Source organism: Equus quagga, chromosome 10, assembly GCF_021613505.1.
Source record: "Equus quagga isolate Etosha38 chromosome 10, UCLA_HA_Equagga_1.0, whole genome shotgun sequence".
In the NCBI taxonomy this organism is placed as follows: Eukaryota; Metazoa; Chordata; class Mammalia; order Perissodactyla; family Equidae; genus Equus; species Equus quagga.
In genome coordinates, this window is record NC_060276.1 from 22,762,891 (window position 1) to 22,790,546 (window position 27,656).

At 38.5% G+C, this 27,656-nt stretch overlaps 1 protein-coding gene across 1 annotated transcript; it reads left to right on the forward strand.

Annotated features, from left to right (window-relative positions):
- Positions 1-24,839: 24,839 nt before the first annotated feature.
- On the forward strand, positions 24,840-26,231 carry LOC124245329 (DDB1- and CUL4-associated factor 12-like protein 2). Its single transcript, XM_046672648.1, has one exon. It carries the CDS (start codon positions 24,840-24,842, stop codon positions 26,229-26,231), a length of 1,392 nt encoding a protein of 463 aa, XP_046528604.1.
- The last annotated feature ends 1,425 nt before the right edge of the window (positions 26,232-27,656 follow it).

Here is a 27,656-nt window from a genome sequence, read left to right on the forward strand (position 1 = left end):
CACTGCCTTTATGTTAAACACCTACATGATATTTTGTCTATTACAGTATAGTTTATTACATAATAGGTACTAAACACATGTCATTGATTAGTTTGATTTACTAAAACATGACTCTATTGGCCATTTTCATGGTAAAATGCTATTTCCTCTTTAAAAATGTCATTTTCGCCATAACAAACTCGGTGATATTAGGAAAAAATTTCCGCAAATATTTACTTGGAAATGATTCCTAATTAAGTTAGGGTCCTTGAATAGACATTACTTTGAATATTTCTTTGACTTTTCCACAGCACTTAGCACAGTTCTAGGTACATTAGGCTCTCATTAATTAATCTAGGCTCTCATTAATTAAATATTTATTTAACAACTCACATATGCTTGTAACTGAGGTCAGTGCTGAGACTATAGAGATAGAATGGACTGTAGATTTCAGCATGACTCGTTGGGAAGGAGGCAGAGACAAGAGATTAAACTGGAAAAGTAGGCAGTTTCCAGATCTTGAAGGGCCCTTCACGCCATACTCAAGAGTTTGGACTTTATTCGAAATACTATCAGGTATCATTAAACAGCTTTAAGCAATGGATTAATATGGTAATATTTGGACATTAGAAATATCACTCTAGCAACAGTGCCATGAGTAATTTTAAAGAGGCATGACTGGAAAGCCACCATTGGATTTGACATCCAGAAGGTGATTGGCTACTAAGAGCAAAAAATGTTGTTTCAGTGTAATGGTAGGATCGGAAGGCAATTTGAAGTTGTTAGAGGGAAAATATGGGAAGATTGAATAGACTAATCTTTCAAGAACGTTAGCTATGAAATACAGGCTTAGTAAGGAATATGTAGAGCCAAGGAAGTTTTCTTTGGTTGCAAATTTATTTGCTTTAAGATTAGAGAGACTTGAACATGTTTAAATGTTATGGGGAAAACTCCTTAGAAGGAGTCGAAAGGGCAGACTATTTGATTCAGCAAGGTTTCTAAAGAAGCAGGAGGGGATGAAATTCAGATTCATTCAGGTACTACATAAATGTTCATTATTAAATGAATGATCCACAATTCTATTGGAAACATTTTTATTTTTAGAAATAATTTCAGACTTACAAAATTTGGAAAGAAAGTATAAAGAACTTTTTTCCTGAATCAATTGAGAGCAAATTGAAACCATGTTACTCAGGAATATTTTGATACCTATTGCCTACAAACAAAGACACTCTCTTATATAACCACAATACAACCATCAAAATTAATAAATAAGCATAATAGGTTACAATTTATCCAAGTATCTCATTCAAATTCCATTAATTGTTCCAATAATATCCTTTACAAATAAAGGATTCAAATACGGATAACTCATTGCATTAAGGATGCAATTTTCTTTAGTCTTTTTCAATATGGAACAAGTCTTCAGTCTTTCCTTGACTTTCTTAACCTTGACAATTTTGAAAATTACAGATCTGTTATTTGGGAGGCTATATACCTCAATTTGGGTTTGTCTGATGTTCCTTTGTGGTTAGATTCATGCATTTTTGGCATGAATATTACTGAAAATAATTTTTCTCAGTATTTCTTTTCGCTGTTTTTCTCAGTATATCTCATACCTTATAAGGTTGTGGAAGACTTCAATTTATCCCTTTACTGGTGATATTAACTATGATCATTTGATTAAAGTGATGTCTGCTAGATTTCTCTGTTGTACCATTATTTGTTCCCTTTGTATTTAATATGCATTTTTGAGGCAAAACTTTGACACTATGTGCATATCTCTCTTTTCATCAAATATTCACCCAGAAGCTTTAGCATCCACTAAACTCACCATTAGATTTGCCTGAATTATTACTTTGATGATTGCCAAATGGTGGCCTTCTAATTCCACCCTTCCTGTTATACAGTAGTTCTCCCTTAGCAACGGGGGATACATTCCAAGATCCCCAGCGGATGTCTAAAACTGCAGATGGTACTAAACCCTATGTATATCATGTTTTATCCTATACATACATACCTGTGATAAAGTTTAAATTATAATTTAGGCACAGTAAGAGATTAACAACAACAACTGATAATAAAATAAAACAATTATAACAATACCCTGTAATAAAAGTTACCATATATCATGGCAACCTCAGTATAAATTTTTCTCTTTCCTTTTAAGTTGATAACTTTAAACTTTTCACTTAAAGGAAGCTCTTTATGGCTTATCTTTGGCATATCTGAATTGCCATCATCATTACTCTTGCACTTTGGGGCCATTATTAAGTAAAACAAGGGTGACTTGAACACAAACACTGAGATACCAGAGACGGCTACTTAATGATTACTGGGCAGGTAGCATATACAGCATGGATATGCTAGACAAAGGGATTATTCTTGTCCTGGGCCAGAGGGAGCACAATAGCACAAGATTTCATCATGCTACTCAGAACAGTGTGGCAATTTAAAACTTATGAATTGAAATTTTCCATTTAATATTTTTGGACCGTGGTTGACTATGGGTAACTGAAACTGTGGAAAGTGAAACCGCGAATAAGGGGGGAATATTGTACTTGTTAGTTGGCATTTCACTCTATGGTAGAGCTTTTTCCTTCCTTCTCTCCTTCCTTCCTACCTTCGTTCTTTCTTTCCTCATTTCCTTCTTTCCTCTTTCTTCTTTTCTTTCTATGTCAATATGGGTCATTGATTGAATGTTTTATTTATTCTATTTATTTATTATTGCTAATTTGGAAGCTCATATTGTCCCATTTCTGGCCAGTAGGAATCCCTGCAATATAGCTTCTGTTTCCTTTTGAGATGCTCCCGTCATTCTTTGAACTTTCTTACTTTCTGGCACAACAGGATGTTCCAGGCTCATTTTACACTTTTCCTGCCCAACCTACTCCTCCATTTACCAGAAGAGTCCTGGTTTCTTTCATTGGAGAGTACCATTGGAGAGTAGCAATGGACCAAGATATAGGCCATTGATATGCTCATTGCTCCCAGGACTTCTCACTGGACAAAAACATATATATTTTATATATATATGTATATATATAGAAGATATTTCTTCTTGTATGAAACTAATCTCCTGACTCTGCTAAGCCATAGTCCTGTTTCTTTGTGTGGGCCCTCATACCCTCTGGAACAGTCCCACCCTCACTAAGCATGCCTTCTTCATGAAAACCCCAAGAGCTTTTGGACTGCATTTTTCAGGAAGGAATGAAAGAAGAAAGTCAGGATATAGATGTTTTTGAAAATAGAAAAATTAACTCATAGACCTAAGATATTTCTCTAAGATTTTAGGGAATGTAGAAGAAACAATCACAAAACAGGTCAAAGGGACATGATCCCAGGAACCCTGCAATCCATTACTCAAAATTATAAAAATAAAGCAGCTAAATCCTACAACATTGTCAAACTTGTGTTCTATTCTAGGCACTTTTGTTTGAAGCTAGTGATAAATAGAAGGATTTCAAATTAAGGCATATGCTCCAGTTTTGGGAAATGGATAGTCTAACAGGAAGCAAAGACAAAAATATTTACTCATTTATTTATTCACCAAATATTTATCAATAGACTGCAATGTTTCAGGCAATTTTCTAGATGCTGAAAAAACACCAGTAGATAAGGCAAACATAGATTCACTGCTGTCTAGGGGTTGTATACTAATTGGGGGAGAAAGAAAATAACCAAAGTAGTTATACTTTATGATGAGAGCTATGAGGAAAATGAAAGAAAGATGTGCTAATGATGGGGTAACTATTTAAGCTGGAGTGGTCAAGAAAGCTCTCCCAGAAGACATTTAACCAGGGAACTCAATGACAAGAAGGAGTAGGCCATGTAAAGATTAGAGAAAATTCCCAGCACAGGAGATAGCTAAAGCTAAAAGGCCCCATGACATGAATGATTTTGATGGGTACATAATTAAAGAAAAGAAAGAAGGAAGTGTGGATGGACTGTGATAGATTCTAAAGAGGTAGGTAAAGGTCAGATTGTATAGGGCTTTGTAAACCAGAGTAAGTTTGGATTTTATTGGAAACATAATAGAAAGTCACAGGAAGTCTTTAAGCATAATATAGAAATGTTCTAACAGAAGAATCTGGAGGGTGATTTGAGAACACAACCTAGGATGGGAGTCGGGGGCATTGTAAAGGAAAAGTGAGCCTGAAAACGTGAGGGAGAGTTACACAGGTCAGTCAGAAAGCCAAAGTGTGGAGGAGGGGTACAAGGGGGTCTGTGTATGTGTTTGAAAGAGGGTACAGGCACGTCAAGCACAGAAATAATATTTCAGGGGAAAAAGTACAATTAAGAAAACTCAATATATAATAAAACATTGTGGTCTATGTTGGGAAAAACAAGTCTGGCTGAAAGGCCTAAGGCAAGGAGGAGTGAAATAATCGCCAGTAAATTGGGAAATCAGTAAAACTACAGATGTCATAAATGCAGCAAAAGATGATGAGAGCCTGAATTAGGACCATGGAAATGGAGATAACATTGGAAAAAGGGATGGATCAAAGAAACATTTAGTGTATAGAATTGTCAAGAGTTGCTAGTTTATTGGATGTGGGAGTGAGGGAGAGGGCAAGAGAGCACTCAAGAATGACTCATGGGTTTTTAGGCTTGGGTGATATGCAAAGACTATACAAAAAGTTAACTTTGCTTATGCATGGGTGATGAGATCATGGGAGGTTTTTACTTTCTTCTTTACATCTTCTTGCATTGTGTGCACTTTTTACCAGTTGCAGTGGATGCTATGGTGAAACATTCAGATTCCTTACCTCTTTAGGCCTGTGGCATTATTCACCTAGCTGCACGATAGTCAGCTTAAAGGAGTTGCTTCGCCCAAGGTTACACTCTCTGGAGGCATCCTGCATCCTGTGACTGGTTGATGAGAGAGGTACAAAGGCTGTGCAACCTTGCCTCTGTTTGGACACTTGTTAGGGCCATCCTAGCTTCAGCGCTTCCTGTGAGGTTGGTTGAGGTCTCTGGTACAATTGCATGACTATTCCTTCTGTGCAACCTCCTTCCCTCACTCATTCACAAATGATATTTCTGTGAACACTTCCCAGTAATCATCCACATGCAAATATCTTTCTCAGCGTCTGTTTCTAAGACTGTGGTAAATTATGACTTTTATAATCTGAAAAACAATTCAACAACAATGAATCCATTTTTACTTTGGAAAATGAAGATGCTTAACACTGCAGAAAAGATATTTTTATTTTCTCAGTCACTGTAAGTAATAGCTACTCCTTATAAGTACTCCTTAAAAAATGATGGACATTTTGAAGAAATGTTCTATAACTGACAGAACATACCTAGAGCTGTTTGTAAATGTCGTGGGTGTTTTTGTATTGTTGTACACATCTTAAAGCCTATTGAAACCTATGGATGAATTTGCATGTGTGTAAGAGTAAGGTTTGTTTTCTCCAAATAGACTAAAGATCATTCATTTTCATTTATTACATATTCTCTATGGTAATTAACAACTGTTAGGAATATGATTTGTTAAAAATAACCATTATCCGTGATATTATATAGTGTCTCTACCTCTATTCACAATTCATAATGCCTATTATTCATTACCCTAAAGCATATTGGAGTAAAATAATTTAAAATAAACTTCCTTGTATTATAACAAAAGGCTCTTGAGAATGCACATTGCACATTTCCACTAATAAGGATTTAATCAACACAAACTTTTTTTCCTGCTTATTATAACATCAAGCAACCTGTGAGAATGCCAAAAAGAATAGAAAATGTTGGTTGAATTTTCATCAGCTAACCTGCCAGTTGGAAACTTGATAGCTTACCTCAGTGACGTCTGTAAAATGAAAGCAAAATTAATTAGAAATCTTCCCTTCTGGAAGGTAGACAAACACACCTTTTCTTATCTTGTCTCTTTGACAACCATCTGCCTTCTGTATATGAACACTGAATATAAGCGAATACTATTTAAAACTAGAATTATACGTAGTCATACACACAAACACCATGAAAAGACAAGTTAATTAGAATACACTTACTTTGTGTGTATATTTTGAGAATTGTTTATTAATGCTAGAAATAGAAAAAAACATCTTGTTACTGACCAAAAATAAGGAGTAGAGAATTCGTAAATTGTTGTTAATCTCTTTTTCTACATAATTAATCATTCCTTAGTGGTATTTAATTACCTGGAAGAAGAAATTATGTATTTCTTCACATTAATTTCAAAAGAAATTGTTTTTAAAAAGTAACCTGCATTCTACTTTCCAGAATAAAAGTAGCTTTATATTTTCCCTGCTTATATAAATAACATATTCTTATCATAAAATATTTTGATATAGAAGTATAAATATGAAAGTAAATTTTACTTTGAATTCTAACATCTAGAAATAAAAATAAACAGTGGTAACTGTTTTGTGTCTATACTTTCATGAATATGTTCTATTTATGTATTTAATCTACATACTTACCTATACACAAATAATATTTATATATAATCATTAATACTACATTTACTATTTTCATATATTTTTTGTACTCAAAAAGTCCTGGACATCTTTCCCTGTCAATAAACATAGATCTACAATCTAATTTTGAGTGACTGCATACTTTTCCATTACATGGTCATATCATATTTTATTCAAATGATCCCCAAATAAAAGACTTGTAGATTGCTCTAATTTTTATAACATACAAGAAACTTCATAAAAGTATAACATGATATAGATAGACGATAGATGGATAGATAAATACGTAGGTAGATAGATGCATATCTGAACATCTATTCACTTATCTTCTTAGAACACTTTGTGAAGTGGAATTTTTGGGTCAAAGGTTACACATTTTTCTCAGCTAAAGTAGCTTGCAATCATCATTCATTCATTCACTTATTTTGTTTACAGATCTATTATTTTATGTAAAAATTACTTAGAGTGAAATGTACAAATCCAGAGTGTACAATGCAATGAGTTTTGACAAATGCACGTACTCCCATAATTCATATCATTACAAAGACGTAGAACATTTCCCTTACCCTAGAAAGTTGTCATGTCCCTGCCCAGTCAATCTCATGACACACAACACAGGCAATGCTTTTTCTTTTTTCATCATAGATTAATTTTGTGTCCCCTAGAACTTTATATAAACAAATCATACTACGTATCCTTTTTGTTCCTAGCTTCTTTCTCTCAGCATAATGTCTGTGAGATTCATCCTTATTGTTTTGTGTATCAGTAGTTTGTTCCTTTTCATTGCAGAATAGTATGCGATTGTGTGAATAAGTCAAAATTTGTTTATCCATTGTATATTTGGGGTGTTTCCTTGAGAATTTAAAATAAATAATCTGAATAATTTTATTTAATTGTAGGATAGCATCTATATACAGAAAAACTACCCAAATCATCGGGTTTTGAACTTTATGTAAATGGTTTCATGCAGCACATACTCCTTTTGTCTCTGGCTCACTTTGCTAAACATAATTGTGAGATTCATCCATGTTGCTGCATGAAGTTATAGTTTCAATTGCATTTGCTCTTTTTTTATTGAATTCACAGTTTATAACATTATATCAATTTCAGGTATACATCATTATATTTCGATTTCTATGTAGACTACATCATGTTCATCGCTCAAAGACTAATACCATCTATCATTGTACACATGTGCCTTATCACCCCTTTTGCTCTCCTTCCTCCCCCCTTCTCCTCTGGTAACCACCAATCTAATAGCTGTATCTATGTGTTTGATTGTTTTTGTTGTTTTATCTTCCACTTATGAGTGAAATCATATGGTATTTGACTTTCTCCATCTGACTTGTTTCGCTTAGCACAATACCCTTAAGGCTCACTCATGTTGTTGTAAACGGAAAGATTTCATCTTTTTTATGGCCAAGTAATGTTCTACTGTGTATATATACCACATCTTCTTTATCCATTCATCCATTGATGGTCACTTGGGTCGTTTCCAAGTCTTGGCTATTGTGAATAATGCTGCAATGAACATAGGGGTGCAAATATATTTTTGCATTCCTGTTTTCATATTCTTTGGATAAATACCCAGCAGTGGAATAGCTGGATCATATGGTATATCTATTTTTAATTTTTTGAGAAATCTCCATACTGTTTTCCATAGTGACTGCACCAGTTTATACTCCCACCAGCAGTGTATGATGGTTCCCTTTTCTCCACATCCTCTCCAACACTTGCCATTTCTTGTCTTGTTAATTATAGCCATTCTGATGGGCATGAGGTGATATTTGCTCTTTAATCAAAATTTTTTTCTTCGTGGATATTTGTTCCTAGGGTCTGCTTTTTAGTACTTTTCAGTAGGTTATATACATTCAGCCAGTGTTAACAGACATTCTAAATAATACCATAGGAAAAACTCCTGTCCATTCTTTCTAAAAGAAATACCATCACCCTCGTTCTCATACACAAAATATAATATACTTTATCTGGTATATTCATAGAAGCTGGTCTCTATGATAATTGAAGTTAATCAAGCTCTTTAGTTAAAAGAAAATTGCCATGTGGTTAATATTTGAATCATTAACTTTTTAAATTGTATTTTTATTGTGGTAAAATACATATAACATAAAATTTAGCATTTTAATCATTTTTAAGTGTACAGTTCAGTGACATTAAAAACCTTCACATTGTTGTGCAAGCATTATTACCATCCGTCTCCAGAACTTTTTTATCCTCAAAACTGAAACTCTGTACCTAATAACTCCCCACTCCCTTCTCTCCTCCCAGCTCCTCGCAAGCACTATTCTACTGTCTCTATGAATTTGACTACTTTAGATATCTCATATAAGTGAAATCACACAGTATTTGTGCTTTTGTGACTGGCTTATTTCATTTAGCATAATGTCCTGAAGGTTCATCTATAGGTTAGTATTGTACCTAAAGACCATATTTCATCCATTTAGCCATCGATGGACATTTGGATTGTTACCACCTTTTGTCTATTTGCATAATGCTGCTATGGACATGGATATACAACTATTTGTTCAAATTCCTGATTTCAGGTCTTTTGGATATATACCTAGAAGTGGAATTGCTGTGACACGTGATGATTCTACGTTTAATTTTTTGAGGAACCACCATACTCTTTTCCATAGTGACTGAACCAATTTACATTTCCACCAACAATGCATAAAGGTTAAAATTTCTCCACATCCTTGCCAAAACTTGCTATTTTCTGTTTACTTTTTATATATTAGCCATCCTAATGTGTGTAAAGTAGTATAACATTGTGGTTTTAGTTTGCATTCCCGTAATGCTTAGTGCTGTTGAGCATCTTTTCATGTGCTGATTGGCCACCCGTAGATCTTCTTTGGAGAAATGTCCATTCAAGTTCTTTACCATTTGTTGTTGTTGTTGAGTTCTAGGAGTTCTTTATGTATTCTGGATATTAATCCCTTATAGATATATGATTTTTAAATATTTTCTCCTATTCTGTAGATCGTCTTTTCACTCTTTTGATAGTGTCCTTTAATGCACAAAAGTTTTAACTTTTATGAAGTCCAATTTATCTCTTTTCTTTCTTTTGTTACTAGGTGCTTTTGGTGCCATAGCCAAGAAATCACTGCTAAATTCAATATCATGAAGATTTCCCCCTATGTTTTCTTCCAAGAGTTTTATAGTCTCAGCTCTTACATTTAGGTGTTTGAGTCATTTTTAGCTAATTTTTGTATATGGCGTAAGGTATAGAGTGAGTTAGCAAGTATCTTCTCCTTTTTAAATTTTTGAAGAGTTTTAGAAGGCTGCTTTTGAGGGTCTTAATGTCCCAAAGAGTGTCACTCAGCTTCTCCTTGGGGCCTTAGATGGTCTATTTTATGTCTCTACCCATAATCTCTTGCTCTAGGCTTCTGCAAATCTCTAGTCCTCCTTCAGTGTTTAGCAGCAGTGCTTGCTGCTTTCAACCACTTTTCTCAGCCTGAGATCCAAGTTAGCTGAAACAGAGACCAGTCCTTTAACTAGAAAATTAGACAAGTTAGACATTCTAATAGACAAATTAGAAAGTTGCAAATAAGGTCTGCTCTGTTTTCTCCGGTTTAAAGGAGAGAAGTGGGAACTGGACTGCTTCCTTAGATGGTCAATTGTATGTCTTCATCTATAATCTCTTGCCCCAGTCATATGTGAGTCTTAGATTCCCAGTAGCTTTCCTGAATAGCACCCAGTGCTTTTCCCTGCCTGAGCTCCAAACTAGGTGAAACAGAGCAGTCACTAAGGTAAACATTGCTCTGCTCCCTGGTTTGAAAGAGAGAACTGGAAACTGGGCTGCTGCCTCCTCCAAACCAAGTCCATGCAGTACCAGGGAAGGAATATGGTAATGGTGAGTAAAAAGGCCAGGACATTGCATACCATTTGAATTCTGCTTTTTCTTGATGGGGCATTTAACTTGGTTGCTGTAGATCTTTTTTTGTGTTTTTGGTGTGCAAGACTGGCCCCCCTGAGCTAACATCTGTTGCCAATCTTCCAATGTTTGCTTGAGGAAGACTGTCGCTGAGCTAGCATCTGTGCCAATCTTCCTGTATTTTGTACACAGGATGCTACCACAGCATGGCTTGATGAGTGGTGTGTAGGTCTGCACCTGGGATCAGAACCTGTGATCACTGGGCCGTTGAAGCAGAGCAGGTAAACTTAACCACTATGCCACTGGGCCAGCCCCTGGTTTGCTGTAGGTCTTAGATTGTTTTCCAGAGCTCCTATAAAGTTACTTTAGCCAGTCTCTAGTTTTTGTCTGTTTGTTTGTTTATGTTCTATTTTGTTTTGTTTTTAATGTTTCCATAGGGGAAATGAGGACCTGGAGCTTCCTAGTCCACTGTTTGGCTGATGTCATCTATGAATCATTAATTTTTAAACAGACTCAATATAATTGAAGTTTCACTGCATTGATTACGATTTGATTATTCTTTAATTATTCAAAAGATGCTTCTGAATCTTGCTGAACCTGAGAGCCATCATTATCAATATCAGTCCATTATCAACATCAGCAGGCTTCTTGATAGAGCAGACTCATTTTATTTTAACATACCCCCCTCCCACGTTCATTCTTTTTAAAATTACTCCAATAAAATTTTTAAGAAAGGATATAATATAAGTCATTTATATCTCTATGTTAATTTAAAATTCTTTTCTAACTGTCGAATGCAAAGTTTTGTTCCTTCTTAAAAAAACATCAAATATTGGTGAGTTGAGGAGAGAGTCAGATTAAATCACACCATTTAGGTGATTACCCTCTTTCCTAAATACAAAGTACAGCTATAAGGTACTTACCAGCACCTAAGCTGGCTCATGAATTATATGCTTTACCCATGTACAGAAGAAAAGAAAATTATTGATTAAATTATGGTTCTTTGACAATTGATGTTTCACACTCAAGCATAGTCAGGTGAATCACTGCTATTGTCCAGATCATTCTACCAAGTTCTTCCATATCTCCCAGGATCTATATTCATACAACCAGATAAACTAAATCAACTTGTCACTTGAACTGTACCATTTATTAACAGGCATGCATCATAAGTTCACTATCTGGGCCCACAATCAAGAAGGTGCGTAGCCTCTCTATATATTTCACCAAACTCTTCTAGAAATGATTTCTCCATACTCCATGTTCCTTCCTTTGGCATGCCTCCAAGGACCTCAGGACCTTAAACTACCTCCTAAATTTCATAGAGGGTCTCATATGCCCAGCTGTCTAGGTCTATCAGCAATCTTTCACTAGGGGTAATTTTGCCTAGGAATTTAACAGTGTAGTAAGAATAAACATAAAAAAAGTTTATACATACAAATTAAGTCACTTAAAATTAATTTGGAGTTGTATCTTAAATATAGGTACCATCTTAATACTGTTTCTTTCTCAACCTATGGAATATCTCTCACTAGCCATTGTATAATCATACTAATAGAGCTAATGCTGTGAATTATTCTGAATATTGGAATACTTCATATGTTCTGAGAACATTCTGATGCACTTTATTATTAATACCACATCTAAGAATAAAGATTTTTCTGCAAATTTCCTGGCCAATAGCATCGTATTTTCTAACTGAGATCCGGTACTCAGCTTGTCAAATCTAAGTATTTCAGGTCAGCTAGAGTGAGTTTTAGTTTGGGCTAAATTACACTATCGATTTAGTAATTTGGTTTTAATTAGTTATATTCACTTAATTGTTTCTAGGTCTGTCATGGCATTTAAAAATGGGGTTTTGGACATTTATTTCACACTCTGAAGGCTTTAGTACGTCTTTTTTTAAAATTCATCACTTCTGCTCTGAAACTTTGTGTAGAAGCTTTAGTCAAATGAATCTCTTGCAATTGATTTTTACATATATGTTTGTTTTCAAGAGTGAATGACTTCAACAAATTTCTTTAGCCACAGACATAAAAACTGTCATGTGCTGCAGTACAAGAATAGAGTCATGTTAATTGTGTAGAGCAATCAGTTTTCTAGATATTTAAAGCCACCTATGATGAGTGTGATAGCTAACATTATGTGTCAACTTAACTGGATCATAGTATGCTCAGATGTCTGGTTAGGCTTTATTTCTGGGTTTGTCTGTGAGAATGTTTCCCGAAGAGATTAGCATTTGAATTGGTACACTGAGTGAAGTTCATTGTCCTTCCCTATGTGAGTGGGCATCATCCAATCCCTTGAGGGAAAGAATAGAACAAAAAGGTGGAGGAAGGGGGATTGCCTCCCTGCCTGCCTGCCTGAGCTAAGACAACAGCCTTCTCCTGCCCTTCGGCTTGGATTTACACCATCAGCTCCCCTGGTTCTCAGGCTTTTGGACTCAGACTGTAATTACACTGCTGGCTTTCCTGGGTCTCCAGCTTTCAGATGGCACATCATGGCACTTCTCAGCCTCCATAATCATGTCAGCCAATTCCTCATAATAAGTATCTTTCTCTCTCTATATATATATGTTTATATATATATATATATGTCTATATAGAGATCTATCTATCTATCTATCTATCTACAGAGAGGGAGAGAACTATTGATTCTGTTTCTCTGGGGAACCCTGACCAATATAATGAGGGAGCAGTATTTCAGTTAATTAATCTTTGTGCTTCCTGTAATAATAATAATTATAATAATAATAATCTCTCCATACCATCACCATTATTATTCATCTATGCAAAATGTTGAATATTAAGCATACAAAATTTAAGTATGATGCATAATACAATTTCATACTGTCCCTCGTACCTGCCTTAGTTTTTTCTCATCTACTGAGAAAACAACAAATGTCATGCAATTAAGCTTTCTTCTTCTCTGTTGTCACTCCTGCTAACCTTGTAACATGATGTATTTTACTCAAATTCCCAAAACCTACAGTCTTAATCCCACCCAGGAAGAATATTGGAAGAGCAGAGCATGACTGATAGAAACTAATATTTCTCAAAGTGTTTTCTGTGGAAAAGTGTTTAATAGAAAACCAAGTTCGGAAAACATTGATGAAAGTAAAACATAACTCTTTTCTGCAGGACTTGGGAACTTCACTCAGAGAGCATGCATTGTGAGTTTCTCCGAACTGAATATAATGTACACCTATTTGGCAAATGTGTTTTACTGAAGAACACACATACATATAGTTTTTTGCAAAGCATCTCGCAAATGATTGTTCATAATACATTTTACAAATTCTTGCACAAAAAAGTTTGAATGCTCTTTTTGGTACATGTTTTGGACTGAATGCTGTGTTTGAGTTTACTGATTTTTGATTAACATTTGGTGCTTAGCAGGCCCAACGGGCTCAAGTGATGTGTTAGATGTACTAGGTAGGCACTGCACTGAGCTCTAACACTCCAAGAAATTTTCTTGCACTGAACCCCAAGGACTGGTTCTGGACTATGAATAGAATTTTTATACCCATAGTACTTCCAGGTTGCCCTCACAATATCTTACTTCTGATCCTAGTTGAAAATAATGCTCATAATCCAATTAACTTTTCTTTTTGCTGAAAAACTGTATTCCTGTCTGATCAGACATTTTATTTCATAAGAATTATGGAAAATGTTCTCAGATCTGAGTAACTATGCCCCTTTGTATACTTTCTTTGCAAGGTTTTCCTGACATTTTAGCCTAGTACCTTAACTCTAAGAAGTAAATACATCAATGCTGACATTTTTTTACATTAGAGTGATAAAATCATAATTTAAGCATTTATTCTACAACACACCTTCTTTTTAAAATATCATTGTTTGAAAATCTAGTCTTATAAGCTAAAAGCATTTGTGCTAGGCATGGTGAAAAAAGTTTTGTTAATGAGTAAATTGGATAAGGATTCTGCCTTTGGAGGCCTTGTAATTTTCACTTTTTATGTTTTCATGTGTAGGCAACATATCTGTTGAAAGACAGAGTATGTTGTGCTTGGTTTCCTTATAATATTTTCCAGATTTTCATGTAGTCTCTCTCAATGTCTTTTTGAATAATTATTTACATATATATGAATTATTTATGCATATATATGAAATCATGTGTGTGTGTGCACAGAGATTGAGAGAGAGAAAGACAGATAGACAGATTCCTGCTTCCTATTTTCAATTCATTTCTCCCTAAGACAGCATTTTGCTATGAAGGCAATTAGGTTCTCTTAAAGCATACAGTTAATGTGAGAAAATACTACTAATTGGGTCTCCTTTAATCTTTTAGTGGAATAACAATGCTTAGAGGACATTTAGACAAGTGATAATTGGAAAATGTACATGTATTCACATGAAACTAAAATTGACTATATCGAATCACACACTAAATGCCAGTCTGCTCCTCCAAAATATATTATAATGGATTAAAGAATTTGGAGACAAATGTATTAAGCTTTTAGAAAAAGTATAGTAACCAAGAGTCTCATTGTTCATTTACCAATCAGCTATATTTTCAGTTCCTTTGGGTATTTTTGTTGCAATACTCTGCAGTGTGAATTAATTCAACTCTATCTTCCACTTTTTCCTCCAAATCAGGGTTTTCACAATTCCATTCTAAACTAACTATAGCAAATGCATATTAAGTTCATGGTAATTGGTATTTATTACATGAAATTACTGAAACTGAAAATCTCATTGTCCCAGCTCCTTTTTTGACATAGGATACAGTCACCTGTCTTTCTATTTATTGGCTTGTCTTCATACTTGTGCCTACACTTAGTCCAGTCAGCTGGGACCAAGAGTACAGGGTCCTGTGATATAAAGCATGGCCAATAAAAGGCTGCTTTTAAAACAAGAACCATGGGTGAGGCAGGTTGCCATCAAAGGTGCTGTGGGAAGGCAGGCGTCATGCACAATCCCTATTCCTCTGTTCAGGACAATTTAGAGATCATTAACCAAGAATAAAGAGAATGACTCTCTACTGATACGTATTGGTCCTATAGTCCTATGAGTTTGGAATTAGGGAAAGTATAAGAAAGTAATACTGAAAAGATTACATATTTCCTTTTGGATTCTCTGCTTCTAATTGTGAGGTCTTGCCTCTTGACTTGTCAGAAGAGGCCATTAGAAAATTTGAGGGTTAGGGAGGGGGAAAAACATGGCGAGGTGCCACTCTCTCTCCTTGACACCCCTCATGACACTGTACACAACTGAGTTCTTGGCTCTTTTTGGAAGACTTTGTAAAATTTTATATATAGATGAACAGATTGTGGGGCAATAAAGACTTTTTCTTCTTCCCTTCTGATATGGATGCACTTATTTCTTTTTCATGTCTTATTGCATTGACTAGAACTTCATGTACAACATAAAATGAAGTAGTGAGAGTGGATATTCTTTCTTTGTTATCTGATTTTTGTCTACTTAAATATGATATACACACACTACTATACCCATATATTTTATACATTCTCAAGTACATAAAAAATAAATTTAATGAATTAATGTAATGCAGATGTATACTAAGATTCTAATGTGGGGTACCTGGAGTATATTTGTGTGTGGTGGGGAAAGGAGGTTGATATGAGGGAAGGAGAAAGAGAGATGGGGATGAGGCAAGAAAAAAGGGAAGAAATATAAATACCCCCAAAATTCAGCATGCATGATATGATTACATGTTTACATTTATTTAAGGTTTTATATATGTATGTATTATGTATGCATAAATGTAATTTTAAGATAAAGTAGTTTACAAATTAAATGTCTAATATTTTCTTTGATACCTCAGTGGATTGTCTTGTATTCATTGCTTTGGATATGTGGCCTAGTGGACTGTCTTTTATTGAGTGCTTACTAATAGGGCAAGTACTATGCCTAATGCTTTACATAACTTATTTTATTTAATACCTATCACAACAACTGGAGGCATGTATTACTTCTCTCATTGAATATCTTAGGAAGCGGAGGTATAGAAAGTTTAAGACAACTCAGCAAACTGATATAGCTAGTAGGTGAAAGAACTGGGATTGGAACGTATCTTGGCTTACTTCCAAAGGCCATGCACAGGCCATAGTATGTATTCTGTGCTGAATTTTTGCTTATAAAATCAAGTGATATACTGAAGTCTTTCTTCTTTGAAGATTAAGAAGTACTGCTTTTATTTTTAAGGTAAAACATAGGAATAAATGTTAAATGTACAACTCAGCTAAAAAACTTGTACTAACTGCTGAGAACCATTAGGATAAAGTTAAGATATATTGAATTCTTACCCAAGTGTCTGGTTCTCCTTGCTGAGAGTTTTTTTGGACATGTTAATATTAGACCGATTGACAGAAGTGTATTCATAGTTTCTTCTTTTTTAAATTTTCTCTCTTGACAACTTTTCAATGTGTATATATGTTCCATGGTCACTTTCTTAATGATTTTTAAATTATTTTTTTTATTTTGAGATAATTGCACATTCACATGCAATGGTAAAAAATAATGCAGAGACATGCACAGTACACTTTACTTAGTTTCCTCAAAGAAAAACTATAGTAAAATATCAAGACCAGGATATTGGCACTGATACAGTTCAGAAAGAGAACATTTCCATCACTACAGTGATACCTACTGTTGCCATTTTATTGCCACAGCCACTTTCTTCTAACTCCTCTATTTAACCCTTGGCAATCACTAATTTGCTTGTTTCTATAAATTTGTCATTTCCAAAATGTTATAGCAATGCAATCATTCAGAATTTAATCTATTTTTTTTTAAGAGGAAGATTTGCCCTGAGCTAACATCTGTTGCCAATCATCCTCTTTTCTGCTCCAGGAAGATTAGGCCTGAGCTCACATCTATGCCAATCTCCCTTTACTTGGTATGTGGGATGCCTCCACAGCATGGCTGATGAGTGGAGTAGGTCTGCACCGGGGATCTGAACCCATGAACCTGGGCCACCAAAGTGGAGCACACAGCATGTTTACCACTCGGCCATGGGGCTGGCTCACCAGAAGATAAACTTTTGACATTGGCTTTTTTCGTTCAACAAGATTCCTCCAAGTTGTAGCATGTATCAATAGTGTGTTCCTTTTTCATTGCTGAGTAGTCGTCTGTGGCATGGATATACCACAGTTTGTTTAACCATTCATCTGTTGAAGAACATTTGGACTATTTCCAGATTTGGGCTATTAAAATAAAGCTGGTATAAACATCCATATACAGAATTTTGTGTAAATATATGTTTTAATTTCTTAGGATAAACACCCAGGAGTGCAATTGCTTGGTTGTATGGTAAGTACATGTTTACTTTTGTTAGAAACTGTCAAAATTGTTTTTCCACGTGGCTGCACTTTTTACATTCCCATCAGCAATGTATGACTGATTCAGGCTCTCTGCATCCTGGCCAGAAATTGGCATTGTTATTAGTTTTTATTTTAGCCATTCTGACAGATGTGTAGTGATATCTCATTGTGATTTTAATTTGCATTTTCCTGATAGCTAATAAAATTGAGCATCTATTCAAGTACCTATTTGCCATCTGTATCTCCCCTACAATTAAATGTCTATTCCTATCTTTTGCCCATTTTCTAATTGGATTCTTGTTTTAATGTTGAGTTTTGAGATTTCTTTATATATTAAAGATACTAGTCTTTCGTTGGGTGTACAATTTCCAAATATTTTCTCCCTGTCTGCAGTTCCTCTTTTATGCCTCTTAATAGAACCTTTCACAGAGTAAAAGCTTGTAATTTTCATGAAGTTCAATTTATCAATTTTTCCTTTTATGAATTATGCTTTTGATGTCAACTTTAAGGATTATTTGCCTAACCCTAGATCTCAAAGAGTTTCTTTCATTTTTTTCTACAATTTTTAAAAATTTTATGTTTTAAATTTAAGTATGTGATCCACTGGGAGATAATTTTTGTATAAGGAGCAAGGTTTAGGTAGAGGTTCATTTCTTGCCTATACAGGTCCAATTTCTCCAGCATCATTTGTTGAAAAAGTCATCCTTCCTCTGTTGAATTTCCTTTGCACTTTTGTCAAAAAAAAGCTGGGTGTATTTGTGTGGGTCTATTTCTGGGTTCTCTATTCTATTTATCAGTGTATCTATCACTCTGTTAATATCACACTGTCTTGATTACTGTAACATGGGGTAGAGTGATTCCTCTCACTTTGTTCTTTTTTCAAGATTGTATTAGCTATTCTAAGTCCTGTGACTTTCCATAGAAGTTTTAGAACAAGTTTGTCTATATCTCCAAAAACACTTTGCTGAGATTATGATAGGAATTACATCAAAACTATAGATCAATTTCAGGAGTGTTGACATTTTTACTATGTTGTGTCTACAAATATATGAACATAGCATGTACCTAGCTCTTAATTGATTTTATGCATCAGTATCTTGTAATTTTCACAATACAGATCCTGTACATATTTTGGTAAGTTTATATGTAAATATGTCATTTTATTTGCATGATTTTAAACAGCACTGCGTTTTTAATTTTGGTTTCTATATGTACATTGTTGGTGTATGGAAATGTAACTGATTTCTGAGCATTGGCCTTGCACCCTCTGACCTTGCTGAACTCAATTATTAGTTCTAGGAATTTCTTTTTGTAGATTACTTGGTTTGTTCTACACAGACAATTATTCCATCTGCAAATAGGGACAATTTTCTTTCTTCCTTTCCAATCTGTTAGCCTTTGTTTATTTTTCCTGTCTTTTTAGACTGGATAGAAATTCCAATGTTAAGTTGAACAAAAGTGATGAAAGCAGAAACTCTTGGCCTTCTTTCAGATCTTACAGGTAAAGCATCTCGTTTCTCACCTTTAAATAGGATGTTTGCTGTAGGCTTTTGTAAATGTTCTTTACCAAGTTGAGGAAGTTCCCTTCTATTCTGGGTTTGTTGAGAGTTTTTACCATGAATAGGGGTTAGATTTTATCAAATGCTTTTCGTGTGTCAGTTGATATAATCATATGATTTTTCTTCTTTATACTTTTGACATAGTAGTTTACACTGTTTGATTTTCAAATGTTGAATCTGCTTTGCATACCTGGAATAAATCCAACTTGATCTGGAGTCTATCTTGTTTGGCTCATATACTTTTAGGATTGTAATGTCCTCCCTATGGATTGATCTTTCTAGCATTATGTAATGCGTATCTTTGTCTCTGGTAATTTTCTTCACTCTGAAGTTCATTTTTTCAGATATTGATATAGCTTCTCCCACTTTTTTATAATTGTTTGCATCATATATTTTGTTTCTATCATTTTACTTTCAATCTACCTATGTGATACTTGAAGGGAAGTATTATAGAAAGCATATTTTCAAGTCATGTTTTCTTTTTAATCTACTCTGTCGGTCTTTTGGTTAGTGTATTTAGAACATTTATATTTCAGGTAATTATTAATATGTTTGGGCTTAAGTCTGACACATTTGTTTTCTGTTGTTTCCTCTTTTTTTCCCTTCAGTTTCTCCTTTCTCACCTTGGTTAGTTAAACCTTTCAATTCATTAATTTTTTAGGATTTAATCTTCATTTATTTATAGTATTTTTTAGTATATCAGTTTGTAAAATTTCTTTGTGGTTACTCTAGGTATTATAATACACATAAATTTAATTTATCATAGTATACTGCTATCATTGTTTTACTACCTGAGTGAAGTATAGAAACCTTACTCCCATTAAGTTCCCTTTACCTTATCTACTTTTAATATCAATGTCTTAAGTATTCCCTCTATATACATTGAGTACCGCATCAGATAGTGCAATAATTTCCGTTTCAAATATCAAATGTGATTTAAGAAACTCATATGTAGGGTAATCTATCATATTTGATCATATTTTTATCCATTTTGATACTCTTCTTTCTTTTCTAAAATTCCAAGTCTTCTTTTAAGATTACTATTCTGTCTAGAGAATTCTTTAGCCATCCTCCAAGAGTAGGTTTTCTAGCAAATTCTCTTAGTTTTCGTTCATCTGAGAATGACTTTATTTCCCCTTCATTCTTGAAGTTTTTCACTGGATATAAAATTTTCACTTGACATATCTTTTCTTTTCAGCCCTTCCTTCTGGCCTCTGTCATTTTAGATAAGAAATCTGCTGTCATTCAATTTTGTTTTCCCCTCTAGGTAATGTATCATTTCTCTGTGTTTTTGCTTTTACGATTTTTTCTGTCTTTAGTTTTCAGAAGTTTAATTTTAACGTGTCTTGATGTGGATTTATTTGAGCCTATGCTATTTGGTTCACTTAGTTTCTTGAATCTGTCAGGTATACATACTGCACTGTTTCTTGGGGAACACGCTGGCCCTGCTTCCTACCCCCTTGCTCAGCGTCTTTGCTGCTGGGTGGCTGGGGAGGTTCAGCTCCCTGCTGATACCAAGGGTGGGGGAAAGTGGAGTGCTAACTAGATCTGACTCTCACTGCCTTGCTCAATTTTATTGATGCTGGGAGTGGATGGAAGCTCAGCTCCTCCCTGTGCCCTGCTGACACTGGTGAAGAAGAAGGGGGTGAAGCAGAGTGGTGATTAGCCCATCTTTGAACCCTCTCCTTCGGTTACTTTGTTGCCAGTGTGGGTGGTGGCCCAGCTCACCCGAGGACCACACTGACACTATCCCTGCAGGAGAATCAGGGTATAAAACCTGCTTCTGCCACATTCAGGATGGAAGATCAGCTCCCTACTTGGCCCCACTGAAACAGTGGGGGTGGGGAGAGGTGGGGAGAACAAACTTCTGTTAGTGTTTGGCTAGAGTAGGGTGAGTATTGCCAAAAGGTTTTCTGTTGTTAGGCCTCACTTTTCTCGATCCTTTGCCTAGGGGGAACAGGCTTTTCTTGGAGGTTTTACTATCTGTGCCTGTCGAAGTTTCCATGTTGGAGTTTATGTAACTCCCTGTCTGGGATATATGGGACACAATATGAAAACTCAGGGAACTCACTACCCTGTCTTTCCTCAAATTCTGAGATCCTTAGTCTTTCTGACTTCTTTCCACCTTTCAGAGACTTTCTTTACTTGTTTGTTGTGCTATGGCCAGGGATTTTTCAGTTCTAAGAGTGAGGACCTACAAGGAATAGGGATGTTCTATCTTTACCAGAATTAGAGTCTCCCTTCCTGTATCTCCATGACCTTTTGGAAAGTTATAATACCCATCCTCCCCTACTGCAGGTATATGAGCACGGCGTTACAACTTGGGGGATGATATTAAGTATGTAAGGAGTTTCCCTTCTACTATCTGTGATACCACACCCCCCAGAGCAGTCAAAGCCCTCTCCTTCGTCTTGGGAGCCCTAGGTAACGGGTATTACCTTCTCTCATGAAACATGGGAGGAAGACACTGCACATTTCTTTGTTTTTCTAAACCAAATTGAATTTGAGTCCAAATTGCACACACCTGGCTGATAGAAAGCCCAGTATCAGTAATTTCAAGGGTTCCTTCCCCTCTGTGCAATAGTATTAGATTTCGGTGCTTACTTGGTCCCAGGAAAAAGGAGATGAATGTAGTCCTTAGTTCTTCTTTTTTTCTATGGATACCCCCATTGTTCGTTCTACTAGAGGATGACCTACACTGGTCCTTGCTAGTCTGTCTGGCTTCTGTGCCAGAAGAGCTACAGAGCTGCCCCTTTCAGCAAGCCTTGCCACTGGTCACAGGCTGAATCCCTGAATCTCTCACAGCTGCTTTCAGTGTCTCTACACATGGCGTCCACCTTCCACAGAGGTCCACAGCCATATCCCACCATTTCTCATGGGTCAATGAAATGAGGTTTAAATCTCTATCATCAGCAGAACCTGTCACTCAACCCGACATACCCTCAGTCTCTGAGTAGTGGATAAGAACATGGAATACGGATTCAGACTACTTGGGTTCAAATCCTGCATCTACCACTTAGTAATTCATTCACTTTAGACAAAATCGTAGCTTTTCCAAGCTTTATTTTCCTCATCTACAAAATGGAGATTATAATAGTACCTATAATAGTGGTAGCTAGCACTATTATAATAGTGGATTAAAAAAGCTAATATTTGTAAAATTTTTGCAACCATGCTTGTTAGCATAATAATATAGCAAATGTGTAAGTTTATATAGTAAAATACAGTAAGTTCTATATACTTAATAGGTAGAGTTTCTCTGCCTAGCCCATGCTCTGCTTTGGCCTCAAGCTGATCATAGCCTCTTTAACTGCTAAGGCTTTCACAATATTCACCTGGATAGGGGTCCATTTTCAGGGTAACCCTGAAGTACACTGAAGATGTTACTCTCCTACCTGCAACACACCCTGCCCTGACCTGGGTGAGAAGAGCCTGGACTAGCGCTTCTCAAAGAGTGGTCCAGGGGCCAGCCCGGTGGTGCAGCAGTTACGTTTGCACATTCTGCTTCAGCAGCCCCATGTTTGTGGGTCCAGATCTCAGGTGCAGACCGATGCACTGCTTGTCAAGCCATGCTCTGGCAGGCGTCCCACATATAAAGTAGAGGAAGATGGGCACAGATGTCAGCTCAGGGCCAGTCTTCCTCAGCAGAATAGAGGAGGATTGGTGGCAGATGCAAGCTCAGGGCCAATCTTCCTCAAAAAAATAAAATAAAAAAAAAGAGTTGTCCACAACCATCTGCATCAAATATTTAGGGATAGGGTCAAGGTATATACATATTTATTAAGCTGCCCTTGTGATTTTAATGTGTAGTAAACTTTGTGAACTGCTTCTCTGTACTCTCCATGCCTTTTCACATATGGTTGCCTCTTTCTGAAATGTCCATTCCCCTCACCCTCACCTGTGGAAACAAAATGCAGCCTCCTCCAGGAAGCCTTCCCTAATTTCACGTTCACCACACCAGCATATGCAACTTCTTCTCTTACTCTGGGATGAATGAGATGGGGAGGAATCAGAACTTGGGTGCAGGAGATTGTTGGGGAGTACTGGAACGCAGCACCTGTACAGGAGTGCTGGGAAGGACCCATGGTTTGTACTTGGAATTTGTGCACTTGAGGTGACATTGTAAAAAGGGTGGGGGAAGGGACGAGAAAAATCAGCAAACAGGACAGGGGAAAGGGGGAGGAAGCAGCAACAAAGTAGCTCCCATGGGCTCCCTTGATTGGTCAGAAAAGTAAATGCATCTCCCCACGTAACCACCCACCAGACATCACATACGTTTTTGTCAGGAGGAGGAGTGCGTGTGCAAAGTTGGTATCAACCACCAGCCTCATGGCGCCACAGTATCACTGCCTTAGCTAAGTATGCCTGGGTCCACCCGACTGGCTGCTTTGAAGCAATGGTGCACGGTGTGAAACATCGAACTCCGGAGACTAAGCCTGTGCTCGGAACCCCTTATACTCTCATCATTTTGTCCTTGCGGTAGCCTCCTTCTGCAAAGTTCTTTATATCTACATCTCTGCTTGTGAAAATCTTGCACATCCCTCAGGACCATTCCAAGGCCCCGGGGACTATGCTCAGGCACCTGAGCCTCTGGGACTGAGAGGGGACAGAACCTAGGAGCAGGGAGGGAGGTGGCCCACCCCTTGACTCTTCCTCTTCACCTCCAGAGGGCTCTGAGGTACAGTGGAGGCTAACAGCTCCATGGAAGCCCCCCTTCCCTATCAGCGTGGCCTGCCGTGTTCTCAAGGCTGTGAGTGATCAAGGCGTCCCAGACATCACCTCGGCCAGAAAGTGGGACCCGGCGACCCGCGTTTGGAACAGATCCGTCAGGGCACTCCAGTGCAGGAGCTCAGAAACTTCAATTAGAGGTGAAAAAAATATATTTATTTGATTGAAACTAAGATACCAGCAGAGGGGCTGAGAGAGGAGTGGCTGCAGAAGGAACCTAAGCGGGCGGGTCGCCCTGCCACTACCAAACATCCCCATCCTCCACTAAGTTCAATATCTAAACTTAGCCAAGTGTCTCTTGGGTTGCATCAAGTGAACATTTGTTTCTTCGTTCAGACAATTGTCCGGGTCCCTTCTAGCCTCGTACTTGACTATATTTTAGGTTTCAGATTTTATTTGAGTAGGGATTTAAGAAGGCTGGTTGGTTGCTGTTCTCAGAATGATGTAATATCCCGTGTCACTTAATAGGGGTCCAGGACAGAAGCTCATGCCAGCTTGCGGGTCCTGGAGAGCAGGCCCTCAGTACATCCCCGGCCCCACGGATCACCCCCCCGCCTCCGCCCGGCCTGCGCTCCCTCCCACCGCTCCAGCTCGCTCCTTGCCCACGCCTCCCGCTGCCTCCGCCCCTCACTCTCGGCCCCCCGCGTCGTCCTCGTCCCACACACACTTCACTCCCGCCGCGCTCCGCCCGCACTCGGCCCTCACTCGGCTCCCTCCGGCACGCGGTCCTCGCCCGCCCCGGCGCCCTCGCCGCCGCCGCCGCCGCCGTTCCCCGAACTCGGTCGGCTCCGCGCCCCGCGGGCGTCCCCGCCGCTTGGCCCGAGAGCCCGCGCTCCCGCCTGACGCGAGGCGCCGCCGTCCCCGCCGCCACGGCCAGCACGGGTGCCACGCGCCGCCGCCGCCGCCGCGCCGCCGCTCGCCCGCCGCCCCCCATGGCCCCGCAGCAAACAGGTAGCAGGAAGCGGAAAGCGCCGGCGGTCGAGGCGGGCGCCGCGAGCTCGTCGTCGCAGGGCTCGGCGGCGGCGGGCGGAGAGGGACCGCTGCTGCTCAAGAAGCAGAGGCGGCCGGCGACGCGGCGCTCGCTGGTGCCCTACCTGAAGGGCCGCGAGGTGGGCGCGCGGGGCCGCGCCGGGCTCCTGGGCTTCGAGGGCGAGCTGCGCGGCTACGCGGTGCAGAAGCTGCCCGAGCTGCTGCGGGAGCGCGAGCTGGCCCTGGGCACCCTCAACAAGGTGTTCGCGTCGCAGTGGCTGAACGCCAGGCAGGTGGTGTGTGGCACCAAGTGCAACACGCTCTTCGTGGTGGACGTGCAGTCGGGCCAGATCACGCGCATCCCCCTCATGCGGGACCGGGAACCCGGGCCGGCTCGGGCCCAGCCGAGCTGCGGCATCCACGCCATCGAGTTGAATCCCTCCAAGACGCTTCTGGCCACGGGGGGCGAGAACCCCAACAGTCTGGCTGTCTACCAGCTGCCCACCCTGGACCCCGTGTGCCTGGGCGACCGCCTCGGCCACAGGGACTGGATCTTCGCCATCGCCTGGATAAGCGACACCGTGGTCGTGAGCGGTTCCCGCGATGGCACCGTGGCTCTGTGGCGGATGGACCCTGAAATATTCAATGGCAGCATCGCCTGGCACAACGACGCGGGGCTCCCCGTGTACGCCCACATCCGTCCAAGGGACTTGGAGACCATCCCCAGGGCCAACACCAACCCCAGTAACCGCAAGGTACGGGCCCTGGCTTTTAATCGCAAGAACCAGGAGCTGGGAGCGGTGTCCCTGGACGGCTACTTCCACCTGTGGAAAGCCCGGAGCACCCTGTCCAGGCTGCTGTCCATCAGGCTGCCCTACTGCCGAGAGAACGTGTGCCTAACCTACTGCGACGAGTTGTCCCTGTACGCGGTGGGCTCCCAGTCCCACGTCTCCTTCCTGGATCTGCGCCATGGTCACCAAAACATCCGGCCCCTGTGCTCTCGAGAGGGCGGCACGGGCGTGCGCTCGCTGAGCTTCTACCAGCACATCGTCACCGTGGGCACGGGCCACGGCTCCCTGCTCTTCTATGACGTCAGAGCCCAGAAGTTCCTGGAGGAGAAGGCCTTGGCCAGCCCGGACTCCTCTCCCGGGCCCGCAGCGAGGAAGCTCAAGCTCACCTGTGGCAGAGGCTGGCTCAACCACGATGACCTGTGGGTGAACTACTTTGGCGGCGTAGGCGAGTTCCCCAACGCGCTCTACACCCACTGCTACAACTGGCCTGAGATGAAGCTCTTCGTGGCTGGGGGCCCTCTCCCTTCAGGCCTCCATGGGAACTACGCAGGCCTCTGGAGCTAAGGATGGCCGCCCTGTTCTCAAAGTGCCCAGATTACCTTCCAGTCCCCTCCCACTTTCCTTCTTCATGCTGTGTTTGTGTTTTTAACTGTGAGTTTCGTCTTCAAAGTGAATCATACCCAATTTACCTGTGCTTAGTGTATTAGGCAGAGAGAGAGGTGGGGGGGTGTCTTTTAGGCAATTAGAAGTTGGCTTTAATACTTTTCTACACCTCTCCAACACCATCTTTTTGAGTTCTTATTCAAAGATTTTTGGCTAATTCTTAGTTGTGTTCTCTTTTTGAGTCATTTACATATTCTCTTTAATGCTGTGTGCTCATGGTTTGACGGTTGTGTATTTTTTTGTTACTAGTATTACAATAATATTTTTAGGTATTTTTCATTGCAGATAGATAGTATATTAAGAACATATTTTTAAAAACAGGGTTTGTACATCTGTTCTGGAAAGCTAGCCATAGTTTTAGAGCATTGTTTCAATTGGAAAATACATTCCAAGTTCTAGATTACCAACTTTTGGAAACATTCCATTTGTAAATCGTAATCTTAGTGTTTATAGTGTGTAAGGTGTCGGTGCTAAACATGCTTTTTAAAAAGTTTATTCTCTTTGAAAAGAAGTTGTCATAGAATCTTGTTTTTTGTACTAAAATCTCAGTTTGTCAGAATACTTCAGGAATGCAAGAATTCTGCTGATTGAATGTTCAGAATTAATCTGAAAACCTACTTAATCTTTTCCTCCTTCAACCCTTAAGTTTTCATGACCAGTTGTTAAGTAGATAAATGAATGTGTATTTTTTCACTTCTTGCCTTAATACTATCAGTACTTGTGAATATATTTGAATGTTTGTTGTTTAAGGAGCTTGCACAGAGTTTCAGTGCCATCATTCACAGCAGGGATTCTAAATGTAAAAATGTAGAATGGATGGCAGGCTGGGCAGAATGTATACTGATCCAGGGTGCAGACTGGATATGTTTGCTATTGCTGTTTTTAATACCAAATATTGTATTGGAGCATACTTTAAATTTTCCAGTTCAGCTAAACAGTTAAATCATAAGAAAAAACTGCAAAGAAGACAAATGAGCCCAGTCCCTACTCCTTCTGAAAAAGATTCTTAATTTGTAAAATCCAAATTAATAAGATTTTGTGAATCTAAAGATTCTTGCTTAAAGTAGAATAAATATATTGTTAAAATGTAGTGATGTTATAACCCTCAATGTGATAATTTACGATTATCAAGGACACAGGAAGTTTGTTTCAAGAAGATGGGCTGGAGATTAAAAATAAAAGGGATTAGGTTGAAGAAAGGTACTTTGGAGCTCAGATAAATACGAATCATGTATTGTTAGGAAAACAGGTTGTACTTCTCCATATGTGAGAATGTTGGAAGTGAGATGGGAGACTGGCCCTTCCTCAAAACTGGCCAAGTTGCGC